At 39.9% G+C, this 17,540-nt stretch overlaps 1 protein-coding gene across 2 annotated transcripts in view; it reads left to right on the top strand.

Annotated features, from left to right (window-relative positions):
• The first annotated feature begins 370 nt into the window (after positions 1 to 370).
• The window catches only part of LOC111874236 (fatty acid synthase), a 62,254-nt gene continuing 45,084 nt past the window's right edge, over positions 371 to 17,540 (top strand). The window contains exons 1-14 of one of the 2 annotated variants that reach the window (XM_023869554.2): positions 371 to 875; positions 1,542 to 1,755; positions 2,263 to 2,415; positions 3,381 to 3,554; positions 5,099 to 5,299; positions 6,949 to 7,187; positions 8,053 to 8,283; positions 8,491 to 8,688; positions 8,811 to 8,942; positions 10,591 to 10,821; positions 11,737 to 11,926; positions 12,948 to 13,180; positions 13,697 to 14,001; positions 15,674 to 15,818. In XM_023869554.2, coding sequence (XP_023725322.1) covers positions 1,548 to 1,755; positions 2,263 to 2,415; positions 3,381 to 3,554; positions 5,099 to 5,299; positions 6,949 to 7,187; positions 8,053 to 8,283; positions 8,491 to 8,688; positions 8,811 to 8,942; positions 10,591 to 10,821; positions 11,737 to 11,926; positions 12,948 to 13,180; positions 13,697 to 14,001; positions 15,674 to 15,818 — 2,640 coding nt within the window. In that variant the 5' untranslated portion in view covers positions 371 to 875; positions 1,542 to 1,547. Of the gene's footprint in view, positions 1,756 to 2,262; positions 2,416 to 3,380; positions 3,555 to 5,098; positions 5,300 to 6,948; positions 7,188 to 8,052; positions 8,284 to 8,490; positions 8,689 to 8,810; positions 8,943 to 10,590; positions 10,822 to 11,736; positions 11,927 to 12,947; positions 13,181 to 13,696; positions 14,002 to 15,673; positions 15,819 to 17,540 lie in introns of both variants that reach the window. The other variant, XM_023869553.2, reaches the window with a different exon arrangement.

Here is a 17,540-nt window from a genome sequence, read left to right as displayed (position 1 = left end):
TAAGGGCATAATCTGCTGTACCTAGTCTGGACTGACAGAGGCCGTGTATATATTGTACATAGAAGTAAGGAATAAGTGTGTATTTGTAAATGAATGTAAATACAGACAATGGACTTAATACAGACTAACAAATGACAGACCCGACCTCTCGTCAGAGAGGGCGCTACACATAGACAAGACAGTAACTTTCATTCAAAAGAAATATCTGGTCTGGGGCTCGACACCAAGACAGACAGACTGACGGACCTACAGTTGTAACATGACCTTGACCTTGACCTTGTGCAATCAGTTCAACTCGAAACGGCAACGCAGTTAGAGGCATCTACTCCACTTCTGCTACCGGGCAGCTGACATTTCGGCGAACGTATCTTCCGCAACCCAGCAACCGACCGAGCCAGTCGATCCTACCGCTCAGCACGGCATCACTGCCCCGACAGGCCGGCACACGCTTGAATATTATACGTGTATTCCGTGTTCTGTATATTGACTTTAAACGATCCAGTATATACAATTGTACAGTTTCGTGTGGTTTGTCTATTGGAGTATTGACGACAATCCCACAGTTTATTTATGGATCCTGTCAGTACTTTAGACTGTATGACCCCTTTGAAAGGATGTGGTGGGTCAATGTTATGGCCGTCATGGCCGAATTTGAATTGCTGCAAGGGAATTTGCATGGAGCGGCCGAAGAAAATCACGACAAATCTCTGGACAGTTGACGTTCCAGAGGAGACTTGATCTAGACACCTTACAAATATAAGTTCAGTGTGTTAGCACTTGAACTAACTGGCTTCTTGCCTAATCCAAAAAAAGATGATAATATTTCTTAAGAAAAGCCAAGTTACTGTGTTGTGTAATTTAGAAACATCCTGCAGGTCAGTTTTCAATCTACATATTTGTATCATCTCAGGAGGTTATGGCATGTAAGGTTTTAATGAAATGGGTTGTAACTTCACACACCCTGATGTTGTTATCTTTAGGTTATGTGACATTAGATGAGGTTAAGTTAGTGTTCATCAAGTTATTGCTTTCTCTCTCCATATACATGATTGGAATGGCTCTATGGCACCCTCAGACTCAATTGGATACTGTGGGCTTTTGCCTGGAAGAAAGATAACTGGAGCATGGTGCTCACAATTTGCCTCCATCTAGTGTAGTTTTCTCAGTGCTTTATTTTACAGCACACTCAGCATACAGACTGTGTAGTGTCAAATGGTAGGATGATTGATTAATTGAAAAGGGTTAAGAAGGAAGATGATGACTAATCAAGTACTATCCTGTTATTTAAATTAGTGGCTGAGAGAAGCCATGAAAATTCTGTTAGGGTGGCCAGTGTCCTAGTTGAGATTTGAACTCAGCACCTCATGAATACAAGCCTAAAACTTTACTGTTACACCACCTACTCAGTGTCTAGTTTAGCACAGAGGTTAGGAATTCTAAGAACTTACCTTCATACCCAGTATATGCACTCATATTGAGTGCAGGAACTACTTTATGGACACTTTCAAATGTCTCTGTAATGCAACCTGTTCTATTTTTAGTGAGACATGGCACCACAGGAGAAGACAGAAGTGCAAGCTGTTCCAGATTCTGTTCAGGCAGGGATACAACTAGCGCACCCTCCCCCTGGGGAAGAGATTGTCATCTCAGGTGTGGCCGGGTACTTTCCTGAGTCAGAGAATATGTATGACCTACGGGACAATCTCATGAACAAAGTGGACATGGTAACAGATGATGATCGGCGTTGGAAGCTGGGTTTGTACATGTGTTCACTGTGTTAATTTGAGATGATGTGTAAAATGTCACACAACTTAGTATGGTTTTATATTCCTGAGTTCACAGCCACTCTAGTAGAATACTTCTGAAGCTTGTGATTGTAGGCAGAAGATTGAATCTGGGATTAGAGACCATGTTTGTTTAGTGGGAGATAATAGATGTGCAAAAAAAAATTATATATCCTGTCTTCTTGAAAATTCACATTAACTTCTCTGCATGATTAAAACCGGCAAAAAAGATAAAAGTATCCCTGTCACAGGCCGTGGAGACCAGTAGGGTTGTGAGATGCAGAGGCTTCCACATTTTCTAGAAAGTTTCCTCACAGATGGCAGTGTGGCAACCAGACTTAGGCACTGGTTGCCCTTTACCCTCAGAAGATTCCCTGTATTCATTTCTGTTAGAGGCTGAGTCGACCTCAGGGCGATAGTGCGGCTGAAAGTTTACGTGGCTGCTTTGGTGCTTATAGTTTCAATACTTTGTGCACAGATCACCCAGAAATACCGCAGAGGACAGGTAAGCTGTTGAATGTGAGCAAGTTTGATGCATCATTCTTCGGTGTCCACTTCAAGCAGGCGCATACCATGGATCCAATGTGTCGTATGCTGCTGGAGAGAACCTTTGAGGCTGTTGTTGATGCAGGTCAGTAACTTTACTTTCCTGTCGTGCTGGCAAATGATCACAGAATATTAAAAAGTGAAACATTTGGAGGGTAACTCTGAAATGTATCTGATTAAAGTACTTTAATTAGTGTGGTGTTTTATTTGCAGATGTGATGATACGGACATGAAGTCTTAGACATTTTTGGTGTTTCATCTCAGTTTACAAAAGTGTTACCTGTGTGTGTTTACTTAGCACACTAAAGTGAACATATTTTATCATTCCATATGAAAAATGTGGAGAAGAATTTCATATACATATCTGTTCCTTAAGTACCTACTCAGCATTGTTATACTAAAATTCTAATATTTTCATTCCTTTTTGCTACTACATCCAGATGTGTTTTGGAGGCCCCCCTCACAGTTTTCTCTGCAACAGGTACTACAGGCTTTTCATCCTGAAGTAAAACAACTGGTGATTGAAACTAACATTCATCTCGATCAAGTGTCAAGATTTAGAACGTGTGACCACTTCCATACCCCTTACATACTTTCATGGCACCATTTTAAGCACATATGCCACTTACCTTTGCTTCCGTATTAATCCAGTTCATAGCAAATTGGGCTGTATTGAATAATTGACAGTTATTCAGTTGATAATGAAATTCTCTGTTATGGAACATAGAATCACAGAAACCAGTCACTGAATCATTCTTATTGCATTAATCATAACATGTTACATAGAGTAAAGTGTGGTTAAAGTTTAAGGCAGATTGTTTTAATTTCATATAAAGATCCTGCTTCATGCATAAATGTATATATGTCTGGAAGAAAATATTTCACCACATTTCAAGAACGCAATTAAATTTCACCTATTCATCCCAGTGCCTTCTCCAGGAGCAAAATTAGCCTTGAGTCAAATACTATGTTGCAAAGAGGGCTGCAGATGTAGATAATACTTGCTCTATAATTTGCAACACTTTTGTGTTGGTATACTTTTCTGTGCAGGTATCAACCCTCGTCACTTAAAGGGACAGAGAATTGGGGTTTTCATCGGTGCATGTTTCAGCGAGTCAGAGAAGACTTGGTTCTATGAGAAGCTACAAGTGAATGGATTTGGTATCACAGGTTGCAGTCGAGCCATGCTTGCAAACCGCATCTCATACTGGCTTGGCATCAATGGTAAGTCACACTACATTCACAGTTACCATTTTCTTTTGTATCTTTTAAAGAAGAAGTCTATTTTTGGAACTCCATTAACAACTCGGTCATGTGCATCATTATGACAGAGAATAACTGAGCAATTTTCATGACACTTGGTAAGAATATAGAACCACTAGATGTTAGCCACATAACTTGTACTCTTCTCCAAGTATAATTAGAATGATCAAGTCAAGGAGGATGAGATGGGCAGGGCATGTAGCACGAATGGGGAGAAGAGAAATGCCTATAAGATATTGGTTGGAAAGCCAGAAGGAAAGAGACCTCTAGGAAGATGAAGATGTAGGTGGGTGGACAATATTAAAATGGATCTTAGAGAAATAGGATGAGGTGGTATAGATTGGATCGATCTGCTAAGGATAGGGACCAGTGGAGTGCTCTTGTGAACATAGTAATGAACCTTCGAAATCCATCAAATGATGGGAAGTTTTTTAGTAGCTGCACACTTAGCAGCTTCTCAAGAAGGGCTCAGTTCCATGAGTGAGTGAGAGGTTAACCTATCTTGGTAGTTTCCAAATTTATGTCGTCAATAATACCAACATGATGGCCTTATGAACTTGAGAAGAGGTAACAACATTAGTAATGTTAACTGTACATTATTAATGGAGACTTAAGACTTTGGTTTTCTGGGCTGTGACACTGTAATTTTGGGGACAGAAATCAGCATTTTGAAGGAACATCAGTATCCACCCACAAAACCTTGAAGTATCACAAAACAGAAGACCACAGTCTTAGGAGTCACCTCTGTGAAAATCAGAAAACTTATACTACAAACTTTCTGTACTCATGTTTACTTGTACATCAAGAATATGTGCATGAAGTATTGATTCCTGTAGATGCTAATCCGTCACTACTCTGCACTGCTTCTTACCAATGGATGCATTCAGAATTCCTCTCAGACTTTATGCTGCTACTTCTTGTCTACTGTGTATTTGTAAATATTGTAGCATATTATTATTATTATTATTATTATTATTGGAGGGGTGGGTTTCCCCATGCACCGCGACCAGTGGTCTATTGTATGTCCCCTCTGTGATATTCTACCAGTCTCTATACCCTACCGATACTGGTGTGTGCCATCAGTCCCGACTCAGCCAGCGAGTTCGGCCTCTACTGGCTCAGCGGTATCCCTCAATGCTTCCCTCATCTATCAGAGGCGTTAGAGACTACTGTTGGGCAGGAAATGTCCGATCAATTTGGCTCAGTGGTCCCCTTGGGACATGAGGTTCTTTTACATGCCATAAAGCTATGACACGGGACCCATGGGTTAAAGTCCCTCCTGGAGGACTTGTTCCCTGAATTTTTCCGCCCTCAAAAATTCCACGACCTCTGCCGGGTTTGAACCCATGTACCTTGAGTCATGAGGTGGGAACGTTACCCCTAGTCTACGGAGGCCCCTTAATATTGTAGCATAAATCAAATTATCAATCCAGATCCAATCTATAATTACTGATACACAAGACAATAATACTCTGTAGAATTTTAGGAACCATATCATGTTCTAGGGCCCAGCTATACAGTTGATTCGGCCTGTTCCTCCAGTTTGTATGCTCTGGAGCATGCTTATAAATCCATCCGTGATGGGCACTGTCAGGCTGCCATTGTAGGCGGCTGTAATCTCTGTCTGCATCCATATGTCTCTCTCCAGTTCTCACGTCTCGGTGTGCTGAGCCCACAAGGCATGTGCAAGTCATTTGACAGGGATGGTAAGTACAATTCGTGTAATTATAATCTGTTCTAAATTGTCTTATTGTCTTACAGTTTAGACATTGTCCACTGGTTCAGTTTTTTCGAACTGCAGTGAGTCATAAGCTTGTTCTATTTCCTTCTTCAAGTTAACATAAGTGTTCCTTATTTTAAATTCTAAAGGACTCTGAAAATGGAATGAACCCAACATTTCACAAAGTGGATCTGTTTCCGTCCTCACAACTGGTCCAGTGATGGAGGTTAGCTCTTTCTAAGCGACCCAAAAGAGCAGGGTCTCCCCTTCACCTGAGGACAGAAACAAATAAAGTTTCTGAAACGCTGAATTCTCTAGTTTTTAGAATACCGGATGAAGGATACAGTTGGTGAACCCAGTAATTCCAATACCACTCTGTTGTTCCCATTGGCAGTGCTACCCTAAATTTCACCAGATGAAACCTGGTTTCGACATTAGCTCTGCTGGGGGCCCAGTGCAGTAGGATTTTTTACTATATCCTGTAAAACAGTTCCTGAATTGTTGTGACCTGAGGATGAAAAGATGGACAGTGTCCAGTCAGAATGTCAGTTACAAACAGATATTTTCACTGGAAAGGCTGAACTTGCAGAACTGATCAGTGGTACAGATGTCACACTGTACAGTCATGAACTCCGTTGCGATCAAACACCAGAAAAATGACAGAAAATATTTAAAAAATTCGAAAACTCATCCACGAAGACCATCACCGAATTATCTTTGAGCTCACAGACACCGTTGGGATCAGTTATGGAATTTGACAGGAGATCTTAAGAGAAAAATTTTGAACAAGCAACACATTGCTCCTTCATCATGAACAAGCACCCACACACACACGTCCCTCAAAACCACAGAGGTTGTGACTAAGAACAACATGGTTATCATTCCTCATCCTCCCTGCTCATCAGTCTTAGCCCCCTGTGATTAAGCTTTGCTTCCCAAATTGAAAATGAAACTGAAGGAACGACGTTTTGAAACAGTGTCGCAAGCAGTACTCAACAGCATTAATGAAAATGACTTCCACAGTGCTTTTGAAGCATTAAAAAAAATGATTGGGTCACTGTGTGCATTCCAAAGGAGACTATTTTGAAGGCCAAAATTGAGTAAGTTAAGCCAGGATTTCTTTTTTTTTTTTTTTGACCCAGTCCATGAGCTTTCTGATAGAACCTTGTAAAACAAGGAATGCATCCAAGCTTTTTCTTTCATGTAAGAGATCCTCTTCAAACTTCGTTGTTTTAAAGGACACTTTTTTTTTGTCAGTTTGATGTTTTGTGCAACAGTAGTTGTAGGGAAAGCTACAAGTGTGTTGAAGAAGCAGTTTCAGACATCCGATATCATGTGGTGCTCCAGCTTGTGATTAGATATAAATCCAGCAAACCCTGTCCATTAAAGCAAACTTCTTATGAGATATTTGATCTGGATGGGTTCAGTGGCAGGCATTTGTGAACATAAAGTGTTTGGGTCCTGTAAGAACAGGCGATTTCTTTATTGCTAAATAACTATTATCTTCTCAAAAAGAATATATGATGGAGCAAGTCTGTTGCATAATTAATTTCCTACTTAGTGTTTACTTAGCTGTTCACACTTTCATTTCCAAGAAACCGAGAATATTGACTTATGATAGTATTGTTTATTCAGCCAATGGTTACACGAGGAGCGAGGGCGTCTGTGTCATTTTTCTGCAGAAGGCTTGTGATGCAAAGCGTGTGTATGCAACAGTGGTTCATGCCAAGAGCAACTGTGATGGATACAAAGAACAGGGCATCACATACCCATCAGGACAAATGCAGAAGGCACTATTAGAAGAATTCTATAATGAGTGTGCCATCAGTCCCACAGTACTGGGATATATTGAGGCACATGGCACTGGTACCAAGGTACGGTTTATGCAGGTCTCAGTTTTCAGTGTTCTTGGCTATTAAACATGGATGCTGTGAAATTGTAGGCCTGTAAGTAGTTATTCAGACATATTTATCATGTAGTCTATCCATCCATTTTGTCTTTATTATTTATGATAATTAGCCCTTTTGATATTATGATCTGAGAAAAAAGCTGTCTTTAGTGTATCATGTCAGAAATAACCTGACCACTTTTCAGTATTATTGTATTAATGGCAGTTATTAACAAAACGACAAATGGGAAGAAGTCTAAGGTAACGGAACAAGTATTCCTGATTATAATGGTAATAGCTGGAGTATTTGTACAACTTTCCCCTAGATTCAAATAAATGTTGCACATGCAGTGTCTGAGTATACACAGTGTGAAGAACATGCATCACCTGAATACGTACTTCGGTTGATAATGAGAGGGTTAATATAGTAAATTAGAATGGTATATAAAGGGGCACTCAGTAGTGTAGCTGGTTTGAGGGGCTATGTTACAAGCCGGAAAGTCCGGGTTCAAATCCCAATGAAGTCATTGGATTTTTTCAGTTGACCTAATCCTTCCAGCCACACTGTGGCCCTGGGGTCGACTCATCCTCTAACAGAAATGAGTACCAGGAATTAAATAATTTTCCTGGGGAGTAAAGCGCAGCTGATGCGTAAGGCTGATAACCTTACCGCCATCTTTGAGCCAATTGTCTAGATAATGTGGGACCCTCAACGTCTCACAACCCTATGGGCCTTCACAGCCTGTTACAGGGATAGCTTTTTTTATAATTTTGTGAAATGTATTGAAATTGTTAAAAAGTAACCTTAGAATTGTTTAATTGAAGAGGATACCTTCTGCAACTATATGTAGGTTGGGGATCCTGAAGAACTGAATGCTTTGGACCAAGTCTTCTGTAAAGGAAGAAAGACACCACTACTCATAGGGTCAGTCAAATCAAATCTTGGGCATTCTGAACCAGCATCTGGGCTGTGTTCCGTTGCTAAGGTTCTCATCGCCATGGAGACTGGTATCATTCCTCCCAACCTACACTACAACAACCCCCGAGAGGGAGTGGAAGCACTTACAGAAGGACGATTGAAGGTACATTTCAAAATATTTCTCTTACAAGCCAAATACAAGTATCTGCAGTATAGCATGAGATCCACATGGCTGTTTAACTTTTTTGGTTGACATAATGTTTGTGTTGACATTTGACAGAAATTTTGATTACATTATGTAGACTTTCAAATTGACTTTGATATGATATAAGATCACTATATGATGGAGAGTTCTTATTGCATATTGCAGGTGGTAACAGAGAAATGTCCTTTGAATAGCAGTCTTGTGGGTATCAATTCTTTTGGGTTTGGAGGAGCCAACGCCCACATTTTGCTACAATGGAATCAAAAGACGAAAATAAATGGTGGTGCCCCTTCTGACACGATTCCACGGCTTGTTGTTGCATCTGGTCGTACACAAGAGGCAGTCAATGTCATCCTCAAGGATGTAAGTATGGCTCATGGTGTCACCTTATAGTCCAGACTTATTCCAACTTAATGAATACCAGATCCTCTGAAGTAGCAGTAAGGAAGGTAAAACATGTTATGTTTTCTCGGCTCTGTATCTAGTTTGAGAGTCGATCGGTAGACGCAGAGTATGTGTCTTTGATGCATAATCTCCAGTCATCAGAAATTCCTGGCCATATCTACCGTGGTTACACACTTCTCACACAGGATGGCAGAAAGCTAAGAAGTATTCAGGTAAGTGGATCAGTGCACATGTATGTACTCTCTTGTAGGAATTTTAGTATACTGTTTGTGAACAGGGCAGTTAATTGAATTAACTGATATTGCATGAAGTTCAACTTCTGATCTGTATTAGTTGAGGCAGGCCCTTGGGAACAAAATGATGAACCTCCAGATCCTGTAAAACATTGGTACTTTCTTGAGCAGCTGAGCAACTGTTAAGATCTGAAGAGACATTCAGCTCCATGATGTGAGTGAGTGAGTGAGTGAGTTATTTAGTTAGTTGCTTGGAGTATTAATGGTCACATGGGCTGAACTTGGGGAGGAAACATATGCATATGCCTCTCTCTGAATATTTCTCAACTGCAATTCCCACCTTGGCTTGTTGATTGTTCTCAAAACACCAAGCCCACACTGTCAGCCAGAAGTTTCCAGAATGACTTCACCTGTATGAATGTTCTTGAGAGAGCTGTTGAATTAAGTCTTGCTGTGTACAGCTGTTGTGTGTGAAGAAACAGATGTGAAACAGTGTGTATGGCGAGCCAAGAAGATAATTCAATAATAGCAGTACAAGATGCAAGTCAGTGAGGAAGAAAACAGTACAGTAGTGTACAGAGAAAAAGTGGCGACCTAAGTAAGCCAGCTTCATAGCGGCCTCCGTAGTCTAGAGGTAACGTTCCCACCTCATGACTCATAGTACGCGGGTTCAAATACCCGGCGGAGGTCGTCGAATTTTTAAGGGCGGAAAAATTCAGGGAACAAGTCCTCTGGGAGGGACTTTAAGCCGTGGGTCCTGTGTCGTAGCTTTACACCACATAAGAGAACCTCATATCTGCAAAGGAGGTCACTGAGCCAAATTACGGACGTTTCCCGCCCAACAGCAGTCTCTAATACCTCTGGTAGATGGGTGAAGCATTATAGATACCTCTCAGCTAGTAGAGCCGGTCTCGCTGGCTGGGCGGGACTGATGGTAAGCACCAGTACCGGTAGGATATGGAGACTGGTAGAAATCATAGAGGGAAGCACAATGGACCAATACAGGTCTCAGTGCATGGGGAAACCCACCCTCTCCAATAACTAACTAACTAACTAACTAAGCCAGCTTCGTGATCTTAAGTGACTGCTGACAATCAAATACTGACTGTTCCAAAAAATGATAAATGTTCAAATATGTTGCACCAACCAATCCAATTTCAGTGTACTGTACTGGAATCTTAAATTCTTGGGTGCAGTCTGACACTCTACTGGAATATGATTTTCTGAATGTGAAATTGAATCAAGTAGAATACTTGAAACGGCCAGATTTCCAAAATATTTTTTCAGTACCTGATTTTCCACTTCCAGTGACCATTGGTATAAACCTGGGACATATGGATCCATATGAAGATGGGGCACTTCAGTTTTATTCACTTGTCTTCCTTTAACACTTCAGACTTCATGCACTGCACATGCTTCCATTGTATAAGTTGGTGATAAAAATATCTGGTTTCTAAACAAGCCATGTTCTAGTTAATCTCTGGGGGATAATTTTTGTCCACTGAATGAAAGAGGAATTGAAATATTCAAAATAGTGATAAATTAACAAGCTGTTACTTCCTATGTAAGAAACTAGCATATAAAACTTTTGATTTAATTTATGGATATTATCTTGCACTATTTTTAGTATTACCCAGGAAGCAAGCGGCCAGTCTGGTTTGTCTTCACTGGAATGGGGTCCCAGTGGCCAGGCATGGGAAGAGCTCTTCTCAACATCCCAATTTTTGCAGCAGCCATTGAAAAATGCCAGAAAGCGTTGAAACCTCATGGCGTGGATCTATTCAACATCATCACAACTGAAGACCCCAGTATCTTTGATAACATTCTTAATTGCTTTGTGGGCATAGCAGCCTGTCAGGTGAGAAACTTCAGAATGAATACAACATTTTTAATTTAATTGGAATGAGGGAATTGACTTACAAGCCTAATATGGTGGTTCCAAAATTTTAGCAGGCTACTACTGAAAATTCATAATGCATGAACCTACGCTGCGAGAAATACTCCTTATATACACGTCTTTCTCCTTTCAGACATCCATATGACATGATCAGGCTAAACTTTACGTGGGGGTTTCCTTCTGAAAAGGAAGTAATCTTGTGTAACGATCCTGGTACACCCCGCAAAATAATATATTTCTCTGAAGTAATCAAATAAAGATCACCACCAATTTATTATCTTTTGTGAATTTGCCTTAAATATTATCGAATAAAAACCTTCCATTACACAGTTTTCTTCGGTTAATATCCTGAAGCATGTATTCTCTGTGGGGTTAACAAACCATAATTTGTGATCCACTGGTCTAATAAATTCTTCATAATAAAAGCTCCCTTTGTTTAAATGTTACACTAGACAGTGTTTTTCATCTCTGAAAAATGCAGCTGTACGAATACTACACCTGTTACATGTACGTTTTATTATTATTTTCTCATTACTGGGTAAACTTGGCATGTTGCATGTATTACCAAACATAATCTTTCCATTTTTTTAGAAGTCTTTGTAAGTCCTTGTATCTTCTGTTGTGTATATACAGGGTGTTTCACGACTTTAGGTCATAACTGCAGGAGGTGATTTCCTAGGTCTTTGTGATCAAAAAATTTCATATAAACATATGCCNTATATATATATATATATATATATATATATTGCAGACCCTTTTTTATTTGAGGACTGGATATTATAAAAAAAAACTTTGTGTACAGATGTAATAATACTAACTGCCCTTTCATTTGTGTAATGAAACACATTGCATTGTCTGACAAGAACGTTGTTGTAGGTGGGTTTGGTGGATATACTGAAGGCAGTTGGAATTGAGGCAGATGGAATTGTGGGACACTCAGTGGGGGAGTTGGGCTGTAGCTACATGGATGGCTGTTTTACGGCTGAGCAGATGGTTCTGGCAGCATATTATCGCGGCCGTGCATCCCTTGAGACGAAGCTTATCCATGGCTTGATGGCTGCAGTTGGTAATTCTGTTAGATATATTTTCTTCTGTATTTATTGTAAACCAGACTTCTTTTTCTTTTGTTATTTGACCGTTCTTTGAAGTGAATGTGAACCATATTGTTGACACATTGATTGGCAGACATGTAAAGGGCTTTATCAAAAGTGATGCAACCAAAAGGTTACAAGAATTTAAAATGGTGAGTAGTCTTGAACAATGTGAATTAACTTCTATGGTGGAATTCTTAATTCATATTTATTTAGTTAAAGTTTTCTCATATTTAACATCCAATTTCATGGTTCCAATTCAATAATCTCAAACTTAAATTACTTCTATTTAAGTTTTTCCTTCATTTTCAAATCAGCTACTCTAAAAATAAACCATAAATAGTGGTTTTGCTGTATTTAATCTATAGATTATATAAAAATGTTATATCAGCTGTAAAGTTTCATAGCATCAGATGGAATGGTAGTGCAGTGAATATAGTGATTCAGTAAAGGTAGATAAGAAATGGCCACCACCTGTCTAAAGTACATATTCAGTCATTCTATTGAATACCAAGAAGGAGAATGAGAAAGATCTCATTAGATACCAAGGAATGGACTGGTGTTGATACGGCAAAACAAAATTGGATATTGTTTAGTTTGCAAAATTGACTGTAATCTAGTCAATAAATGCTTTTTCAGTGATTAGAGACAGTTTGTTGACTTTAAGGTACTCACAGCAGTAGCTTCTGATATACACTGCCATGTAGTCTTGTTGACTTTCATTGAACTACATTGCATTATATCCCAGAAGACAGAACTCTTCAAGAAAGTGTTTGTGTCTCTAGTTGTCTGTCTCACATTTCTGTTTTCCACATTACTGTAAATGTTGGTTCAGTATGGTGGCAGAAATATAGTCCTGGTATACTTTAAAGCACAATTCTGCCTTTCTTCCAGTAGAGCTAAAAACAATAGGAACAATGTTCAAAATCTCGTCTGGTCCTATAATTCATTCCTGTATAGTATACATTCTGTTAAACAAAGGTTGTAATGTTGCAGCTCTAGGGGCTCAAGAGGCTAAGCAGTTGTGTCCTCCAGACATTGAAGTTGCATGCCACAATGGACCAAACTTCTGTACGCTGTCAGGACCAACAGACTCTATGAAGAATTTTGTGAAGATGCTGCAGCAGCAGCATGGGGTGTTTGCCAAGGAGGTGAACTGTGCAAACATCGCATACCACAGCAAATACATAGCATCGGCAGGACCAGCCCTGCTCAAATACCTCAGGGAGGTAAGTCATGACATGTCTTTACAAATCAATGATTTGTTCTCTTCTTCATCCTTGTAATCATCATCATCATCATCATCACCAACACCACCACCACTATCATCATCATCATAATCATCATCATCTTGCTTGCCCCCTGTTGAGCCCTCTTTGATCCAATTCATTTATCTCACAATTCCAAAGTTTTATTTGTTTTGTTTATATCTTTGATTTATTAATTTACCTTCTCATTTTTGGTTTTTCATTTTTGTTTCTCTTTGTTTAGACATGGAACAGGAACTGACTGAATAGATTATTCTCCTCTTAGTACAGGAATTTCTGGGTCAGACTGACATTCAGAAGGGGTTGTTTTTCTCAGTCTTCAAAATTTTGAAGGGGAGGGAAATTACACTAGAAAGGAGTGAATAAACTGTAGAAGCAGTTCATGCAGGATATATTTGTCAGTGAGCTGTTATGCAGTTGCCGTGTTATTTTGTGCATTAAGGTGTACTGATCTCAGTTTTGCTCGTGACTGTGCAGCTAATCCCCAATCCAAAGCCCAGGTCTGCCCGCTGGGTGAGCTCTTCAGTGCCACAGAGTTTGTGGAACACACCACTGGCAACGCACTCTTCGGCTGAGTATCACACCAATAACCTGCTAAGTACAGTTCTCTTTGAGGAAGCTTCAAAACATATCCCAGCCAACGCCATCACCATAGAGATTGCTCCACATGGACTCCTGCAGGCCATCCTCCACCGGTCCCTCAACAAGGCCACCACAAACATTGCCCTCACACAGAGAGGCCACTCTGACTGCAGTGAACTGCTCCTCACTGCTCTGGGCAGGTGCGTACCCTGGGGTATGTGGTAGTGCAGTTGGCTGAGGCACTGTGCTGCAAGCCAGAAGGTCATATGTTTGATTCCTGATGAGGTCATTGGATTTTTCAATTGACTATAAAGCCTAAGACCTGGACGGATCCTCTGGATAAACGACCTAGGTTAAACAGTGGTTCTGTATGGGTGTGAAACTTGGTCTCTGACATTAAGGGAGGAACACAGACTGAGAGTGTTTGAGAACAGGGCGTTGAGGAGAATATTTGGACCAAAAGGGGATGAAGTGACAGGAGGTTGGAGAAAAGTGGATAATGAAGAGCTTCATAACTTGTACTCTTCTCCAAATATAATTAGATGATCAAGTCAAGGAGGATGAGGTGGGCAGGGCATGTAGCATGAATGGGGTAGACAAGGAATGCATATAGGATATTGGTGGGAAAGCCAGAAGGAAAGAGACCACTTGGAAGACCAAGGCTTAGATGTTGTACAATATTAAAATGGATCTTAGAGAGACAGGATGGCATGGGATGGGATGGATTGGATTGATCTGGCTCAGGATAGGGACCAGCGGAGGGCTCTTGTGAACATACTAATGAACCTTCGGGTTCCATAAAATGCTGTGAAATTCTTGAGTAGCTGCAGAATTGCCAGCTCCTCCAGAAGGGTTCAGCTCCATGAGTGAGTAAGTAAGTAAGTAAGTAAGTAAGTAATCCTTTCAGGCACCTCTAATAGAAACGAGTGCCAGGAATCTTCTTGGACATGAAAGCTGGCCAGCACATAAGGCTGACAACCTCACTGCCATCTGTGACCCAGTGGTCTAGAAAATGTGGGAGCCTCCATGTCTCACAGCCCTGTGGGCCTCCATGGCCTGTTACGGGATAGTTTTACCTTTTACCTTACCTATTTATAACTGCCATAATTAAGATCTGATCATATCTTTTGTGTTTGGTAAGTATTAGAAAGAGCATCTGTCATACATCAGCTATCACTAGTTTTTTAGAGAGCCCGCGATTCTCTTAACAAAGAATTTTGTGCAGTGTTTTAATTTCATTTGGAACTCTGTGTTCTCCTAGTTTGCATAAACTTATTTATTTAATTTTATATGGTTTCTTTAACAATTCTTTCAGTAGCTCAGATTATGTAGTGTGGAGTGGTCTCTCATGTTACAGGAAGAACCCACATCGCATCACTGCAAACTCCTGAAGTGGTAGTGGCACCATCATCACTTACTGTAGGGTCCTGAAATTTTATGAGACAATAAATCTTTGATAAATATCAAACCATTATTAAAGTTGTTAGTTGTAAAAATGTGCAACAATGTGTTGAATTTGTATTTAGTTTTCTCTTTGATGATGATAGCTAATGTATCATTGGAGCCAATCATGTGATATTTTACATAGAAGGGGAACATAACTGCACCTACAAATTCTGTTTAGAACGTTTTGTTTATTAACATTTATAAACATGGGTACAATGAAATCTTTGAGGTTATATCTGGCAAATTTAATGTAGCTGGAATTCGTACTGTTAGGAATTAATACACAGGAATTTATGAAGTGTACACATAGCATAATTATTCTGGAAAATCTACTCCTTTTTGTTTAATTATGTCTAAGGTCTCTCATTGAAGTCTGAATGAGTTTTACATCTTTATCTCATTGTAGCAGAGCTATAATTGTTGCAGGCTATATGAGCTGGGTTTACAGCCACAGCTGGCAAACTTGTATCCAACAGTACAATACCCTGTGAGTAGAGGAACACCAATGATCTCCCCACTGATCCGGTGGGAGCACTCTGAAGACTGGTATGTCACATCATACAGGATGCAGGTCAGTTATCACTAAACCTAAGTTTTTAAAGTAATAGTTAAACATTTCACACAAATGAAAGTGGCAAAGTTCACAAAGCACTGTAAATTGATACTCATATGGATGAAATTCTGTCACAAGTGGTAAAGGATTGAGCTCATTGCTGCCAGGTTATTTATGATGGTTGTCAGAGATGCAGAAATGGAAATACGAGTGATACTGTATCTGTGATATGTCTTTACTCATTCCTGAATTCTGTTTGATAGGAGTTTTGCAACATTTCATGCATTTAATTCTTCATACAATTCAAATCTAGGAAACTGCAAACTATATTAATTTGTTAGGATTCCAGACTTATTTAAAAGCTAGAATTATATTTCTGGAACATCACCATAAAAAAAAATAAGTAGGCACTGGGCCGGTGGGCACAAAGGCAGTGCATCTAACTCACACTGAGGAGACATCCATCTAACATCTCAAATGGGGACTAGTAACTATCCTGACAGTGGGTTTTCATGAAAATTAGTGTTCCCTCCTAGTTCATCACTACTTTACAATATCTTGCTTATTTTGATGAAAGCCAAGCAGTTTATACAGCTTTGTGAAATAAACATATAATCACTTGAATAATATTCTATTAAGATAAGTAAAGTCAAGTGAGGTGAGGTAAGGTAAGGTAAGGTGAGGTAAGAAAAGATGAAGTTGTCACTGTATTTAATTAACGCTTATCCTACGGGCATTTAAATTCCAGTAAAGGCAGCCGTACGGAATATATTTAAATACCCGCGATTAGAAATCCGTAAAAACTGTAGTCACTTACTAAATTTGCTCCTATTTCTGCAATTTCTGTGATAAACGAACGAAATAAACGCTGTTTTTTTCTCTAAAGAATATAGAATCAGATATTGTAATTTACAGATTGTATAAAACATGTTAAAATTTTTGCACTGACTCCAAAGAAGAATTTTCCCAGTTTCTTGTTTCTGTGCAAGAATTCATACGTTCTGGATACCCCTGAATGCAAGTTGCTGATGACGACACTTGTGCAAGTCACGGTAACACCGGATGTTGAGTCTAGAGTTTATCGTTGGCTACTACTAGAATGTGGACGGTGGACGAATGATATAAAGTCACGTGTTGTTGCATATAGAGTTCTTCTAAACAATACGTGTACTGTTCTTGTAGAGTTGAAGGCTAGCGTTTGTTTTATGAAATCGTGTTACTGTATGAACACACACCGTAATAGCTTCGTGGCTGGAAGCGTTCAGTCGAGCGTAATTTCAAAGTGTGATCGTACCATGACGTAATTCTTGTGGAATGAAGAGTGGGCGAATGGCTCGGCTGCACACTAAGATTACATTTCTTTATACAGTTTCATTACACTGAGTGCTTGGTTCGTAACTGGAAGTGTTCTGTCTAGCTATTCGTCGGCAACCTGGGGACCACCACACCAGCGTGGCACGAGGAGTGTGAATAATTATTCAGGTGGAGCTGTGGGCAAACTGTGCCAAACAGTTATAGCATCTGTTGTCGAACCTGGAAATGGACAAATAAGCTATTTTTCCATCTCCTTGGTCTGAACAGTTACATCCTGTTGTCACACTGAGAATTTCGTCTCGCTCTTTTGCGGAACATGCTGTTAGGGGTCCACCTCGCCATCAACGGCCAGGGGTCGAACCCCTGCCGTTTTATGGGAGATATCTCGACTATAGAAGGCCAAACCACATCACTGGCCGACTTGCT

This window comes from Cryptotermes secundus, unplaced genomic scaffold (assembly GCF_002891405.2).
Source record: "Cryptotermes secundus unplaced genomic scaffold, Csec_1.0 scaffold1139, whole genome shotgun sequence".
Classification (NCBI taxonomy): Eukaryota; Metazoa; Arthropoda; class Insecta; order Blattodea; family Kalotermitidae; genus Cryptotermes; species Cryptotermes secundus.
This window is presented reverse-complemented; position numbering and strand designations above follow the sequence as displayed.